This window comes from Balearica regulorum, chromosome 2 (genome assembly GCF_011004875.1).
Source record: "Balearica regulorum gibbericeps isolate bBalReg1 chromosome 2, bBalReg1.pri, whole genome shotgun sequence".
NCBI lineage: Eukaryota > Metazoa > Chordata > Aves > Gruiformes > Gruidae > Balearica > Balearica regulorum.
This window is the reverse complement of record NC_046185.1, coordinates 18,211,014-18,226,797: the sequence shown is the minus strand read 5'-3', so window position 1 is coordinate 18,226,797 and position 15,784 is coordinate 18,211,014. Positions and strand designations below refer to the sequence as shown.

The window sequence follows — 15,784 nt, the reverse complement described above, 5'->3', positions numbered from 1 at the left end:
CCTCTGGTTATCTTGTCCAACTCCCCTGCTCAAGTAGTCCATCCAATGACCCAAAGTTGGACCACCACCGCTTAAGTCACTGTGGTAGGCAAAACCCATCTTAAACTGTTGTATTGATCCTGACCAGAAGACCATTGTGCATCAAGGAGTCGGTGCCCCACAATACAGTTAACGTGAGGAGCTCCAGGACCGTGCTGCACTGTGCTGCACATCCAGCATGGCCTTCAGACCTGTGTGGTGTGGCACAGACCCCTTGGCCAGGGCACAGCCTCAGCCAGCTCATTGCAACAGAGGAGCTGCAGCAATTGCAAGAGCTGCATGTCCTTGCTTTTCATGTAGCAGTGCAGCAAGAAGTTCTCGTGAGAACATTGTTTCTGTTTGACTGTAGAAATGATAGAGTTGTTTCAAAAAAACCAAAAGAAAATCCTATAATAGCTCGAACAACTGACAGGGGAGAATCTTGGGGCTGCATGGCATGCTAAACAGCATGCATGTGGGTCAGAGTCTTGTTTGATGCTACACTGTCCAGGCCTCCCAGCACCTACAGAGGCATAAGCTTATCTATGCTATTTTTTTCTTACAGTGCTAGCTCTAAAAAATAGCATTTTCAGTGATATGCAAGAAACTGCCCATTACTTGGTAGCTGTATTAAGTATGAGCTGGCTGTAAATTTTTGTAACATCTGAACTAAATAAAAATGGCATATCCTGAATCTTCCTATTAATACAGACATGAGACACAACAACCAGTTAGGATGCTGATGTGTGTTATGTGTCCGCTTAGAGTGGTGTGGAGTCCCAGAAAGAACGTGAAGATCCTGTCTGGAGAAAAGATGCTGGAATTGGGGAAGATCCTAGAAAAGGCAATGTGTGGAGACAAATGTCAGGGGATGATCCTTACTTATAACACCTGAGTTTCGTATGACCAATGGCACAGCATAAACTAACGGGACTTTAAACTTGTCCTTCCCAGGACACCAGAGACCTCCCCAAATGTAACCCTGAGGGGGAGGAAGGAAGTGTGAGATAATGAGGCAGGTAAAAGCTCTAAACTGCATGGTTCTTAAATGGACACCAACATCCAGAACCGCTGTGGGTTGGTGTTTACTTTGTGTCACCCACCACACAAAGTTGGATCAGGTGCTTGCCTAAGCTGTTCTGGAAACCTGCAATGGTTCCATGAGGTTCCATGACTTGAACAGGTGATAAGCAAATTTTGGGAAACCTTGCCATAGTAAAAAATGGAGAGTATGCGTACTGGGATAGAGTTAATTTTCTTCATAGTAGCTAGTATGGTGGTGTGGATTTGTGATGAAAACAGCATTGATAACACAGGGATGTTTCAGTTATTGCTGAACAGTACTTGCACAGCATCAAGGCCGCCTCTGTTTCTCACACTGCCCTGCCAGCGAGTAGGCTGGGGCTGCTCAAGAAGTTGGGAGGGGACAGAGCTGGGATAGGTGACCCCAACTGACCAAAGGTGTATTCCATACCATATGATGTCATGGTCAGTAATAAACCATGCAGAAAGGAGGGACATTCGTAGTAATGATGTTTGTCTTCCCAAGAAACCACTACGCATGATGGAACCCTGCTTTCCCGGAGATGGCTGAACACCTGCCTGCCCATGGGAAGTGGCGAATGAATCCCTTGCTTTGCTTGTGTGCGTGGCTTTTGCTTCACATTATGATTGTCTTTAACTCAACCCACAAGTTGTTGCACTTTTACCTTTCCAATTCTCTCCCCCATCTCACTGGTGGGGAGTGAGTGGCTGAGTGGCTGTGTGGTGCTTAGCTGCCTACCAGGGTTAAACCACAATAACATGCTAGGAACAGTTAGGAAAAAAATTAAATAAAACCTGCCCTGTCAACAAAGTCTGTTGACACTGCCAGTTCTACTGCTTTGGATACACTTTTAAATCATTACGAGAAATTTTTTTCCTTACAACAGATAATCTTCAGGCTGATTTTATAGACCTGGCAGGAGAAAGAGAGGGGATTGTTAACTCACGATCTGTTAACTAGCTATTTAGCTGATATTGTCAGCTAAATATTGATATTTACTGATATTATCGATAATACTGATATTATTGATATTGACTCTTGTAAATTATCTGTTAGTGACTTAAAATTGATATTTTGTTGTAAGAGAACACACAGCAAGTTAAGTATGATGAATTTTAATGTATTTTTAATATTTAGATGTGCTGGGGAATTATAGAATTAAAGGTCTGTAGAAAGGGACACAGATTGGACACCGCGCTGAACAATCTGCTCTAGCTGATCCTTCTATGAGCAGAGGGGTTGGAACAGACAGTCTCCAGAGGTGATTGTTGACCTCAGCCATTCTGTGATGCTGTAAAATGCCTCTTCATTTCTGGGTGTTTTAGAGCTGCTGCTAGTACCTGTATCAGCTTAGATACAAGTTTTAGCACATAGTAGTGCTTCCTCCCCCTTTTAGGAATTAGATAATAGTCAGCAATGATCAAAAAGGCAGAAATGAGTCTCAGAGTTAGTACCTTTCTTGGAAAGATTTTCATTCAACTGTTCTTTTCATATTCTGACCACTCCAGGGGTTACACATCAAACTAAAACCCCCTAAACAACATTATGACTGGAATAAACATACAAGAGGATGTACTTTTTAGATGTGTAATCGTAACAAAGAGAGAACCGTGTATTAGGAATGTCAATAAATAACAAAGTTAAAATACTTCTATATTAATTAAATCAAGAATATTGTTTTATACTATATATACTCTTCCCAATGCCTCTCTGTCTTATGTGGATATGTTCTCTGTTAAGACATTTTTCTAGGTTTTAACCCAAAATCCCAAGTTTCCACCTGAGTAGTGTTTTTTGAGAAGATTGTTCTAGCATGTGCTTCATCTAAATGTAATTCTAAAATAGGAAAAAATATAGATGCAGTTACCGTCACAAAACACCTTTATCCTTGGTACAATTAATCTGGTTCTCATTATCACTTGGAAAATAACAAATAAACAAAAACATTGGGCTCTCAGGTTTGCTGACTGCAAAAGCAGCTGTTCACATGCCTACCATTAAAGATGGATTTAAAAACAACACAAGAAGTTTTCTTTACCATCTTACTTTTGGCCTCTATTTGGGTTGCTGTAAGTCTGTAAAGTAGCTAACTGCAAAAACTAGGGTACTAGTTCAAAATTTAAGTAACAGTTTGCTATACCTCTGATGAGGATATGTTTCCTCAAAATCATAGGCAGTTTTATCTGTCACCTAAATGTAAAATTTTCATAATTGTTACTAAAAATTAACTAGTACATCTAGTAATAAATACTAGGAGTAGTAACAAGGCAGGAACAGATGAGCTTGAAAATAAACTGTTGCAAAATTCTTATTATGAATATAAGAGAAGCTGAAATGTCTTCTTTTAGCTGAGTAACCAAAGTAAGTATAAGGTTAATGAAGAGACCGAATAGAAGATGTTATCTGAGAGCGGGAAAAGAGTTTTGACCTCAGAGTCACTACAAAAAGAATTCTTAAGTATTCATTTCAAGGTTTTTATTTTCAGCCCTCTGGAAGACCAGAATATTATACTGCTAAGTTTTCATGATGACTAAAAGCAATTAAATGAATAATGTCTGCATATGACATATGAAATATAAACATGATTAAAAATATATACTAGAAAAGAATTAAAGTAGGTAGAATTAAAGTAACAGCAGTCTATAAATTTTACTATACTGTGTCTGTCTTTAAAAAAACCCATATTCTTCATCTTCTCATATCACTATATTTTTTTAAAGTATTTCATGTACAAAATTATGTACGAAGTATTGCAAGAAAAAGATGAAAACTTAATTTATTTGCATCCAACTTCTATGTTTTACTTGAATGGCTTTCAGAGGAAACACAAAGACTATTCATTAGAGATGTGTCTTACTTGTGCAGTTTGGCAAGGATCCAGACCATGTTCCATTGGCAGTGCATTGTCTTACAGATGATCCAGAAAGTATGTATCCTTCCATACATGAATAAATTACTGAATTAGAGAATGTAGTTCCATCAATACGAAATACTTTTCCATTAGCAGTTGTTCCTGGATTACCACACTGCACAGCTATAAAGCAAAATATTAACTGTTTTTTAAACGTGGTAAAGATAATTTTTGAAATAGTAATTGTCTAATGACGATCCTGCTGCCAGCAGTGTTATATGGTAGAAATCTGTACCAAAGTATGTTTCCTACCTAATTTAAAGCACAGGAGAGAGTCAAACTATTATTTCATAGGCAGTTTTAACTGTTTCCCAGTTATTCAGTGCTCAAATTTGGAATCTGAATGTGTCTTTCTTATGTGATTACATACATACATCTAATCTATATGGCCTAAACTAGAACAATATACCTGTGTGCAGATTACACACACCTATGTATATATATCTGTGAACCAGATTCATCATTTCAAGAGATTTTTATGGGGAAAAATAACACCAAGTGTATCTTAAAACGTAAATCAGGTAATTCATTTCTGTAATATATAAAATCAAAGAACAGCAGAAAGTTCAGTTCAGCTAAGCATATTCCTTCAGATACCAACATACAAACATATATATATTTATGTTTGTGTCAGGATACCGATCATTCAGCAGAAAGGATATTACAAAACCAGCTTGTGAAGTAAGTGTTTAAAATGAGATGACTATTTCATGCAGATAATGCAGTTAACAGTGATAAAGTGGGTAAGAAGAGTACAGGTTCTCAAACTGTTTTCTACTTTTCAGGAAGCTTTTCTTTGAAGAAGAATCTGTTGGGAATTATTTCCTATTTTTGAATCAAGATAATTAGAGGTAATAAATGATTCTCCATAAATATCCTGTTAGAGGTTTTTTTTATGATAATATATCTAGCTGGAAATTTCTAGAATGATTTTTCCAAATAAATTTGCTTCAGCAATTCATTTTCTATGGAAAAAAATAATAATGTCAACAGCATTAATAACTATTTTTTTTAAGCCAATCACTTATGACATAGATATATCTAATGAAATCCTGACATTGACATTTTCCTAAACCTCAGCTCTTTCTCTGAAATTCAGATGTAAAGATGGTGAGGTTTTTAAGGGAAAATCTTTCAGCAAAAATTGAGTTCTAGAGGCCTTATCTATTTCTTTTTCTCTTTAGTTTCTTTGTACTGGATAACACATACAGTTGATGCTGACACAGGCTGAGAAGAAATAAATAGTCCAGTATACTTTTTTTTTTCCCCAAAAAAACCTTTGAAAACATGCAGCTTCATGGGTGCCAGGAACTGATTTTAAATTTGCCACCTGATGCCAAGCCATTGCTATGGTGTAACAACTTATCAAAAAAAAAAAAAAAAGGTCAGTCCAAAATCAGCTGTACACTGTTCACAATTCAAAACTGGCAATGTAAAATTGGTTTTCTGATTAGCGTTTTTAACAAGACAGTTCAAAAGAAAGAATGGATCCTCTGTGCTTTACCTTTGCACTCAGGTTGTCTTCCTGTCCAACTTCCATTTGCCATACATGTTCTTTCTTCTGAGCCATGTAGTATATATCCAATATCACAGCTGAAATGTACCGTGCTTTTAATTTTAAAATTGTTTTCTTCTCTAGACCCATGACCTGGGATACCTGGATCACCACAAGAACCAGCTGTATCACCTAAAATTTAGAGTGCAAAGATTACTATAAGAATGAAATATTATTATGATACTGCATTTAAAATACACGTTTCTATGTATTTATAAATAAATTTATATTTATATTTTTAGAAATAAACATGTATCTTAGTGGGTGTGAATCCCTGTAATTATTAAATTACTTGATTCTCAAATAATTTATTTTTTAATTATTTTATAGAAATACAGACCAAAAATTATAATTATCTCAAGATTCCCCTTAGATCATGCTAAACTTGTTGTAACAGAATCATCAAACAAGAACAGGGAAACGAAAAGAAAGCCACAAAACCTTGGCTGTTTTTCATTTAAAGTAAGGAATTCTGAGGAAAACCAAGGTCCTGATCATAAAGATCATAATTTTCTTGTTTGTCTATAACAAATGTTTATAAAATACTTCCTAGTTTTATGATATCATTAGAGTTGTCAGAGTTTTATCATTGAATGGAAGCTCTAGTCAACAATTTTACGTACATCTGACATGAAGCATTTCCCTTATTTATAGAAATGTTGAAAGCTAACTGGTGGCTAAAATCTCCCTCAGCTAGAAAGTTTAAGCAAATTCTAAGAGGGTTAATCTTTTGCACTATCATCTATTACATAATCAACATAGTCATAATAACAATATCAAAGGTTATACACCTAAATCTTCATTTATATTGAAAACTTTTAGGAAGTTCTTGGTAACACTGTATTTGCACAGCAGGTTGGTTGTTTAAATCTTTTAATATATACTTTTATATGTATACTTTTTATATATATAATATAAACTATCTTTTAATATATACTTAAGATCTGCTGGTTTATCTTTTTAAAGGTCTTTAAGCTAGTTTTCTATGTAATAGGAGATTAAGGTATATTGTATTACTGAGTTTCAACATAAAAGTTGAATTTTAGAATTTTTGGAGCTGCACTCTTCAGGTTTTCACCCATGGATATTCAGCTTATGGTATTCTGTGACAACTTGCAAATAAACTGAACAGTCTTTTATACAAAAAATAATTCAAACATCATATTTTTGAAAGCATATCTGCATCAGTTTGTACTTAGTTACACTAATGCAAATAATGAAGAAATTTTAAGAATCAGCAACAAGGCTTTAATTCATCTACTCAAGAATGTTGTATTATATCTTCACATTAAAGACAATTATATTAAAACATTTGTACAAATGATGTAGAGAATGTTTTCTGTAGAGTAGACATACATTTCTGGTATTTATGTAAGCTTAAGTAGTAGTAATAAGAGAAATTCTTACATAGATGTAGTAAACAAAGTTGTCTGCTCCAAATATCCAGAACACCAGAAGTGACAAACTCTCTATCATCTATGGGCTCTATGGGAAGTTAGGACCCTGGAGTTGTACGTGCAGAGAAAAACAGATCTTCCACTGCCTTGGTTGGCACTGTATGTGTGTAAATATACTGTGCATGTGTGTATGCTGTTGGAGTGACTGGTTGGACACATCTCTTTACCAAGAAAAGCATGTACAGAACTGAATAGTGAAAGGAAGAAGAGTAGCACTAGCTTGCTTTGCTTTGAGAATTATGGTGTACAAGCAAATACTTGCTTTAGTCTAAAACGTCCAAGAAGGCGACCATATTTTTGTCACTTGCAAAGGTAGTTCATGTGCCAACCTAGAGCTTTGTAGGTCGTGCTGTTACTTTTTATTTCCTTTCATATAGGCCATGCTTCCTTCCCCACAAATTTATTGAAAAAGCAGCATAACTAAGCACCTCACAGGACCTGATCTGCACAACTCCTATAGGCTTGTAGGAAAAGAGAATGCAGCTACAGACCCTCAGTCTGAAGGCACATCTGCAGAGTCACAGAAAAGGGTAGAACTTTGCTTGGAAACACAAAAGAGAACAAACATGGCAGTCCATACCACCTCTCCAAACTCTTGCTGAAACAGCTAATTGTGAACCACTCTCATTAATTTAGGAGCCAATTTTATCATTAATTAAGCTAACCAAGCTTAAACGGACACCTTCCATTTGAGAATAATCAAATGTACTAATGTAGTCATGCTTATTACATTGTGAAATTTTATAGCATGTATGTGCAAAAAGTACATGGTCCTATGCATTTTAGTGCTTTCAGAAATAGCAAATTAACTCAAGTAAGTATAAGAGCTGGCTGACTGGTTCAAAATCGCAAGCTCTTCCAGGTTTACGCATTTCATTATATGACACAGATCAGTAAAGGAGCCTGCCAGTCCTTTACATAAAATTGTAAATAGTTTCAAATTATAGTAAATTAAATAGTTTTATAGGCTTTCAAAACACTTCATGTCCAAGCTACTTAGGTGACTTAACATCCCTCTCATTTGAAAATAGTCTGCTACATATTTTTACAACAACTTAAAAATGTCCTAGATCAAGATTTTGTTGTTGTTGTTATTTTGGGAATCCATATCTTTCATTTTCCAGTATTATTTATTAAGACTATGAAGAATTTGGGGCAGGCCTTATTAGTTATTCTATACTTGTAAAGTCCGAACAATAACAGCTCAGTTTTCTGGAAGTTACTTGGCTTTATGCCTAAAATAATTTTATTATGAAAATATGAAAACAGGCTTTTTGCTATACCAAGTATAAATTACATATTCCTCTTGTAAATGAAATCATGTGTTTTTTCCTAACACATAATTATTACTGGGAATTTTTACTCTTTTAATCTTAGGGAGGTTAACCACCAGCTCTTTGGATTGAAGGTTACAGAAATAATTTTTCTAAATGACTAATCACATCAGGAAGTGACAGTGATATAATCAATGATATCATAATAGAACATACTTTTATTACCTCATTCAGAGATTCAACTAAGTGATTTTCACAGTCGGTTATGAGCCATCCAGATGTGTAACCAATTCTCAGCTGGCATTTAATTTTAATGAAAAGAAGGGTATTTAGACCACTTAAGTAAGTACACAACCATTGCTGCACTTACGAGGAATTCTAAGTTGCTGCAAAATTCTGACTCCAGATGATATGCATGTAATGACTGAAAACTGTGTTTCTGAATGGGACATGACAATTCCTTCTAGCTCTAGGATGTGAAACACAAAAGTGCCATGTAACAAGAAGGAAGCTGTCATAGGGATGATGTTTCAAAATTTGGTTACCTTATGTTTGCAGACATAGCATTTTCTGTTTGAATTTTCCTCCATATATGAAAAGTGCAAGCATGCTGTATCTTTTGTCAATTGAACATTATATATGATTTATTATTAATATCATAATCAAAAATGCAAAGTTTAAGGCTTTAATATACATTAAAAAATCAAGTTATCAAGGCTAATAATGAAAGCTAATGATTTCACATATTTTTAGATACAAAATATGGAAATCCTGTATGGTAATCTGCAAATTATTTTAAAATGAGAAAGCATTTCAAAATACACTTTCAAAACAAAGTCCCAAATTATTCTTAAACTAGAATTATAGCTTGGTACAGTAAGGTTAAAGAAAATGACAGTTTGTATTCTGTTACAATTTGATTCACTATGTTTCACATTTGAATCTATGTCAAAGCAATGTTTCTTCATGTATTGAGAAAAATTGATTAGATATGATCAAAGTTTTGTATCTGTGGGTACAAAAATTGTCATCAGAAAAAAAAGTATTTTCATGTGCATCAATTATGAATGCTTATCCCAAGATATTGGAACACATTTAATTTAATAGCAGGATGATTATAGAATAGTCTTCTCTTCTAGAAGGTTTCTTTGATATTTTCATATATATTTTAGGCTTCCTGTTTGTATTCCTTGATATTTTTGTCAATTTCTTTAATTTTTTTTTTAATTCACAAATTAGATTTTTTGTTTTCTTATGAAGACTATGGAAAACCACAATAAGTAATCTTAGATTTTATCTAGTGTTTTTTACCCCAAACAAATATGCATACTAACTGTAAAAACATTTTTGATAAACCCAGTCTGAATTTTCAATTCACATAAATATATCATTATCTACTAAGTATTATTATACATTAAGCTTTGATTTCTGGTGTGTAGCTCTAAACATCACATCTTATAAGAATTTGATCTTTGCTCCCATTGTGGCAAATTTCCTTCTGATTTTACGGTTAGACAGGTAAGGGATTAAATTAGGTGTTCACTTTTTCTAGTTTCTGTCACATTTTAGACTGTAATGGCAGATTAGTGAAAGAGGAGGGACTCATAGAGCAAGATAATAACATTTGTCTGCAGCCACTTCCTAAAAGTTTGCAGTAGAATGTTCAGATACTGAAAAATTCTTCCAACCCTTTGGAATTCAGTGCTAGATATTAACCAAGAAGCCCTATTTTATTTTCTGTTATTAATTGTTAATGATTTCTGTGACATGATGTGTTGGTTTTGCGTGGCAAGGTTTTGGTAGCAGGGGGGCTACAGGGGTGGCTTCTGTGAGAAGCTGCTAGAAGCTTCCCCGGTGTCTGACAGAGCCAATGCCAGCCAGCTCCAAGATGGACCCGCTGCTGGCCAAGGCCAAGCCAATCAGCGCCTCTGTGATAACATATTTAAGAAAGAGAAAAAACAGTTAGAGAGTGCTTTTGCAGCCAGAGAGAGGAGTGAGAAAATGTAAGAACATCTGCAGACACCAAGGTCAGTGAAGGAGGAGGGGGAGGAGGTGCTCCAGGCACCGGAGCAAGATTCCCCTGCAGCCCGTGGTGAAGACCATGGGGAAGCAGGCTGTCCCCCTGCAGCCCATGGAGGGAGGATGAGGGGGTGTAGCGATTCCACCTGCAGCCCATGGAGGACCCCACGCAGGAGCAGGCGGAGACACCTGAAGGAGGCTGTGACCCCGTGGGAAGCCCACGCTGGAGCAAGCTCCTGCCAGGACCTGTGGATCCGTGGAGAGAGGAGCCCACGCCAGAGCAGGTTAGCTGATAGGACTTGTGACCCCGTGGGGGACCCACGCTGGAGCAGTTTGCTCCTGAAGGTCTGCACCCCGTGGAGGAGACTCACGTTGGAGAAGGTCGTGAAGGACTGTCTCCCGTGAGAGGGACCCCACGCTGGAGCAGGGGAACAATGAGAGGAGTCCTCCCCCTGAGGATGAAGAAGCGGCAGAAACACTGCGTGATGAACTGACCGTAACCCCCACTCCCCGTCCCCCTGTGCCGCTGAGGGGGGCGGAGGTTGAAGCCGGGAGTGAAGTTGAGCCCGGGAAGATGGGAGGGGTGGGGGGAGGTGTTTTTAAGATTTGGTTTTATTTCTTATTCCTCTACTCTGTTTTGCTGAGTAATAAATTAGATTAATTCCCTCTCTAAGTTCGGTCTGTTTTGCTCGTGATGATAATTAGAGAATGATCTCTCCCTGTCCTTATCTCGACCCGTAAGTTTTCTTTCATTGTACCTTTTCTCCCCTGTCTAATGAAAGAGGGGAGTGATAGAGCGGCTCTGGTGGGCACCTGGCCTTCAGCCAGGTTCAACCCACCACACATGAGCTGTAAAAAAAATGCATATTCTGAAACTGTAGCTGACATAATCACTTTATACCTGAATACACTGAAGAAAAGAAGGCAGGAGGGGAAAAAAAATGGATTGGAAAACATGAGACCCCACCTGGAGCAATGCATCCAGGTCTGGAGTTACCAGTACAAGAAGGACATGGACTTGTTGGAGCAAGACCAGAGGAGGGCCACAAAGATGATCACAGGGCTGGAGCACCTCTCCTATGCAAAAAGGCTGCGACAATTGGGGTTGCTCAGCCTGGAGAAGGGAAGGCTCTTTGGAAGACCTTATTGCAGCCTTTCAATATATAAAATATATGAGGAAGATGTAGAGAGACTTTTTATCAAGGCCTGTAGTGACAGCACAAGGGGTAACAGTTTTAAACTGAGATGATAGGTTTAGATTGGACATAAGGAAGACTTTTTTTTACAAAGAGGGTTGTGAGACCCATCCCTGGAAGTATTCAAGGTCAGGTTGGACGGGGCTTTGAGAAAGCTGATCTAGTGGAAGATGTCCCTGACCATGGCAGGGGGGTTGGACTAGATGATCTTTGATGGGCCCTTGTGACCCAAACTATTCTATGATTCTATCATTTACTAATGCTGTAACAAAACTTGGACTTTCAGTGGAAAACTGGTACAGGAGTACTGTCAGATTTGCATATCAGTTATTTTTCACCTCTTGTTTTGTCATAGTTGTTACACAAGAAAAAATGTGTCACTTGTTTACTCCCTGTTTTCTGCCTTTGAAGATACCTAAGCACTCTGAATTACATAGGTTTAAATAAGGTCCAAAACCCCAATGATTTCTTTAACCTATTTAATGGAAATATGAGGATGACAAGAAAGAACTTTGCCCCAGTATTTATTGAGAATTAAAACTGATAAGAAGATTAAACTCTCTCACAATCTTTATTTACATACTCTAAGGTAAGAAATGGGATTTACTCAAGTCTGCAAATTTGTGTGACTTGGATTTCTGTTTTTCATTTGATCACTGCTGTTAAAGTGAATCAAACTGAAGTAGTGAAACAGAACATTCCTAAGCATTAAGTTATTCAGAAAACATATCTCGACTTTGGTGAGGACTAATCTATTACAAGGATGGTATTAGATGGTATTATATGGTATTCCCTTAAAACTGAGCATCTTATACTGAAATTATGTGGAGCCCACTGAGCACTATTATAAAGATGGATGTATTATGCAATTAAGATATACCTGAGGTGTCATCAAGTCAGCAGATATTTTACAAGTTAAAAAAAAAATAACATAAAAAAACCGAACCCATCATCTTGAAGAGACAATGATGCAAAGTTTCCCTGTGGAAATTAATACTTATTCCAGAAGTCATATAGAAAATATTTTCAAAACAAATCAGTTCCTTTAACATTCTATTGAATGTACAATTTCCTATTCATGTTAAATATCACTGAGAAAGCCTACTTCTCCCAAATTCTTTTCGTGCTAATAGATTTTTTACTTATTTTGGTTTTACTTTTTTACTTCTATTGAGATACTACTCTAGTTTTATACATGCTTTTTCAGATTTTAAAATGTCCTTCTGACAAAATCACAATAAATTCAAAACAACTTCAGGCCACACTCATTAATTCAAAAATATTACCTGAGCAGTGAGGAAGAGATCCGCTCCAGTGTCCATTTAACTGACATGTACGAGATGACTGCCCTAACAGCGATCGTCTACCTGTACAGGTATAATGAACAGTAGCCCCAAATGTGTATTTATCTCCAGACAGGACCGCGTTAGGAGGAACGCCAGGATGGCCACAGTCAATCACTACAATGCATAATTATTGGAGATAAAAAAAGGTTATTATCACTGATCAAACAGTTTGTAGTTATCATTTTCCTAACGCCATACATAAACTGTGTGAACAGTCTGACCTTTTTAGGGTTTGGGGTAGGGAGGCACATTATGTGATCAGAACTGCAAAATATATTACATACCAAAAGCTGTGAAAGAAACGTTTGGAGATATCAAAAAGGTATTTTAGATATACATATTGATGTCCAAAGACACTCATTCACTAAGCTGATCTTCATGGCATGAACACACACACACACACACACACACACTCACGCAAGTACTCTTCAGAGGCAGAGAATATGCAGATATTCATCTCTCATCCACTGGACCCAAATCATTAGTCATGAAGTCTATTAGGTCTATAAACAAACCCATTTCTGCTAAATTTTGAACCTTAATATTAATATACTAATTTCCTGTTCATGGTTTTGGTTACTTAAAATATTGTATTGCATAAATAAAATATCTGTTTACATATTTTTAACGTATTCTTAGGGATCATCCATTGATGTTAATTGTGCAGATTGGAGTGAATTTCTGTAGGATCCCAGTCTTAGAAATGATCATCGATAAATTCCCTATCAGTTGTTTATTCAGAGCAAGGAGTTAATTTAAAAGTAAGCTAAATATGTCACATTCAGCAATTGCACAGTTAAAATTCATAAACCAAATTCACTCTTTTCACAGAATACATCTAGCCTTGCATGTCTGATTTCTTTTTATCTTACACCTGTCCATGGCACGTGGCATATCTTGGCCAAAGATATTTGTATTTATGCATCATGAAAATCACAAATTATAGCTGCAAATATCAGGGTATTAGAACAGCACCCTAAATCATATAGTTTTTATCAATATTTCATCATCTTCAATACCATAACATTTTCATCAGGACATTTTATCAAAAAAAGCCAGATCAGAAGCCTGATCAGAGTTGAGGATGTATTCAACTCCCTAGCACTTCAGACGTATATACAACAGTATAATGGTTGTACAATACAACATATGACCAAAGTCATGTGTGATGATTCATCTTCCTTTAATGATTATTCTTCGTCTTCGAGCTTTACATTTATACATACACTGATATGTGTACAATGACATATGTTCTCTTAGGAGTCCAACTTGCAAGGTGCAGAACCTTCCTGGTAACCCAAAAAAGGATTTAGGAATGTGGTAAGTGATTGATTAACTTTGATTCCTACCTACTGCCACTGACCCCTGTGACCATTTTGCAGGCTTGCAGGACTTCCAGTAAAATGGTCAGAATAGTCAGCTTTACAAACTGGGCACTTGTTAGCATGTTACATGTTTAATCAATTGCTTATAAATAAAATCTAGTATTAATTATGTATGATTGTAGAGAAGGCAAACTTAGAACATTGTTAATAAAAAGGCATGAGACCGATAGAAACAATATGTAAAACAATACCCAGTCTAGTTCACATCCTTTATAGAAGCATACACATTATCTACTTACTAATGCATTCAGGTAGAGGTTTGTCCCAGTGGCCGTTTGGTTGACAAATTAAAACTGAAGAGCCAAATAAAAAATATCCAGGATTACAGTCATAAAATACTACTGTCCCATATGTGAAATTTCCATGTTCTATTTTACTTTCTCTTATGGAATTTGCAGGAATTCCAGGATCAGAACAATTGACCACTAAAAAGAAAAAAAGCATGGACGTAAGAGTCATACAAATACAGTCTACTAAAATGGTCTTTAAATGGTCTCCTCTCCTTTTATGAGAAACTTCCAATGTGTTACTACCCTGTTTTTATATACCCTGATTTTGTATATAATGATACTGAATTAGGAAGATGATATGAAATCAGGAGATTCTAAAACCAGGAGATGCTAAACTCAGAACCAATAAAATGTTTCTTCACAGAGTGTGATGATGCTGTGAAAGTATTTGCCACTAAAAGTGACTGAACATACCAATATATTCAATTTATACTCTTGCCTTGACATAAACTATTGCTCACAGCTGCTGGAAACTGGTTATGGGGCTAGATGTGCCTTTGGTCTAACCCACACAGCCATGCAAATATACTTATGTTCCTATACCAACATTTTGAAAATGGAGCATCTTTGAGGCAGATGTTTTGAGCTAAAGGGCACATGATTGGATAAGCAACACTGCGGTAATTTTGCTAGAACAGGGCAATATCCTAACAAATGGGTATGTGCTTTTAAAAATATGGGTATACTTTGATGGTTAAAAGCACTGATATATTTTCTGAGTCTACTTTGGGATTCATATGTTTGAAAATCACTGAAGACTAATTTTTTTTTTTTCTTTTTTTCTTTTTTTGCAACTTACATCTGTCTGGCAAGGGGATTATAATACTTGTTTTGGTATTGGTCATGGACATTTTTTTAACAGCTTCCATGCAATAGGCTCCTCTGGTCAAGTAAACACATCATCATCTATTTAAAAAATAATAACTTTTCATCAGCAAAAAGGTCCTTGGAAATTTGAATTCTGTAAACTATTTGCCTGTTTTGTTTAAGGCAAAGTGATCGAAGGAAAGTAGAGGATACTTATTGGAAGGAAAATATAGTAAATAAAATTACTATAAATACAGATCATGACTTAGGCTGTGTACAGATAAAAGTCCATCGAAGTTACTGGAAAGATGCTGAAAAAACAATATCAGTACAATTTCTGTATATGTGCAAGTAGGTTACAGCAAAAAGTACATTATTCTAAACAAGTACAATTAAAACACTTAACACATAACAACACACTTAAAAAGAACAATGGTGAAAAAACCTTTCTAAAAGTGTTTATGAAACTCAAACAGAATTA

The 15,784-nt window shown here is 36.2% G+C and overlaps 1 protein-coding gene across 1 annotated transcript in view; it reads right to left on the bottom strand.

Annotated features, from left to right (window-relative positions):
- CSMD3 (CUB and Sushi multiple domains 3) overlaps positions 1-15,784 on the bottom strand; it is a 727,509-nt gene that overhangs the window by 47,357 nt on the left and 664,368 nt on the right. The window contains exons 55-58 of the mRNA XM_075743489.1: positions 14,446-14,631; positions 12,762-12,935; positions 5,479-5,661; positions 3,921-4,097 (exon numbers count right to left, since the gene is read on the bottom strand). Coding sequence (XP_075599604.1) covers positions 3,921-4,097; positions 5,479-5,661; positions 12,762-12,935; positions 14,446-14,631 — 720 coding nt within the window. The remainder of the gene's footprint in view (positions 1-3,920; positions 4,098-5,478; positions 5,662-12,761; positions 12,936-14,445; positions 14,632-15,784) is intronic.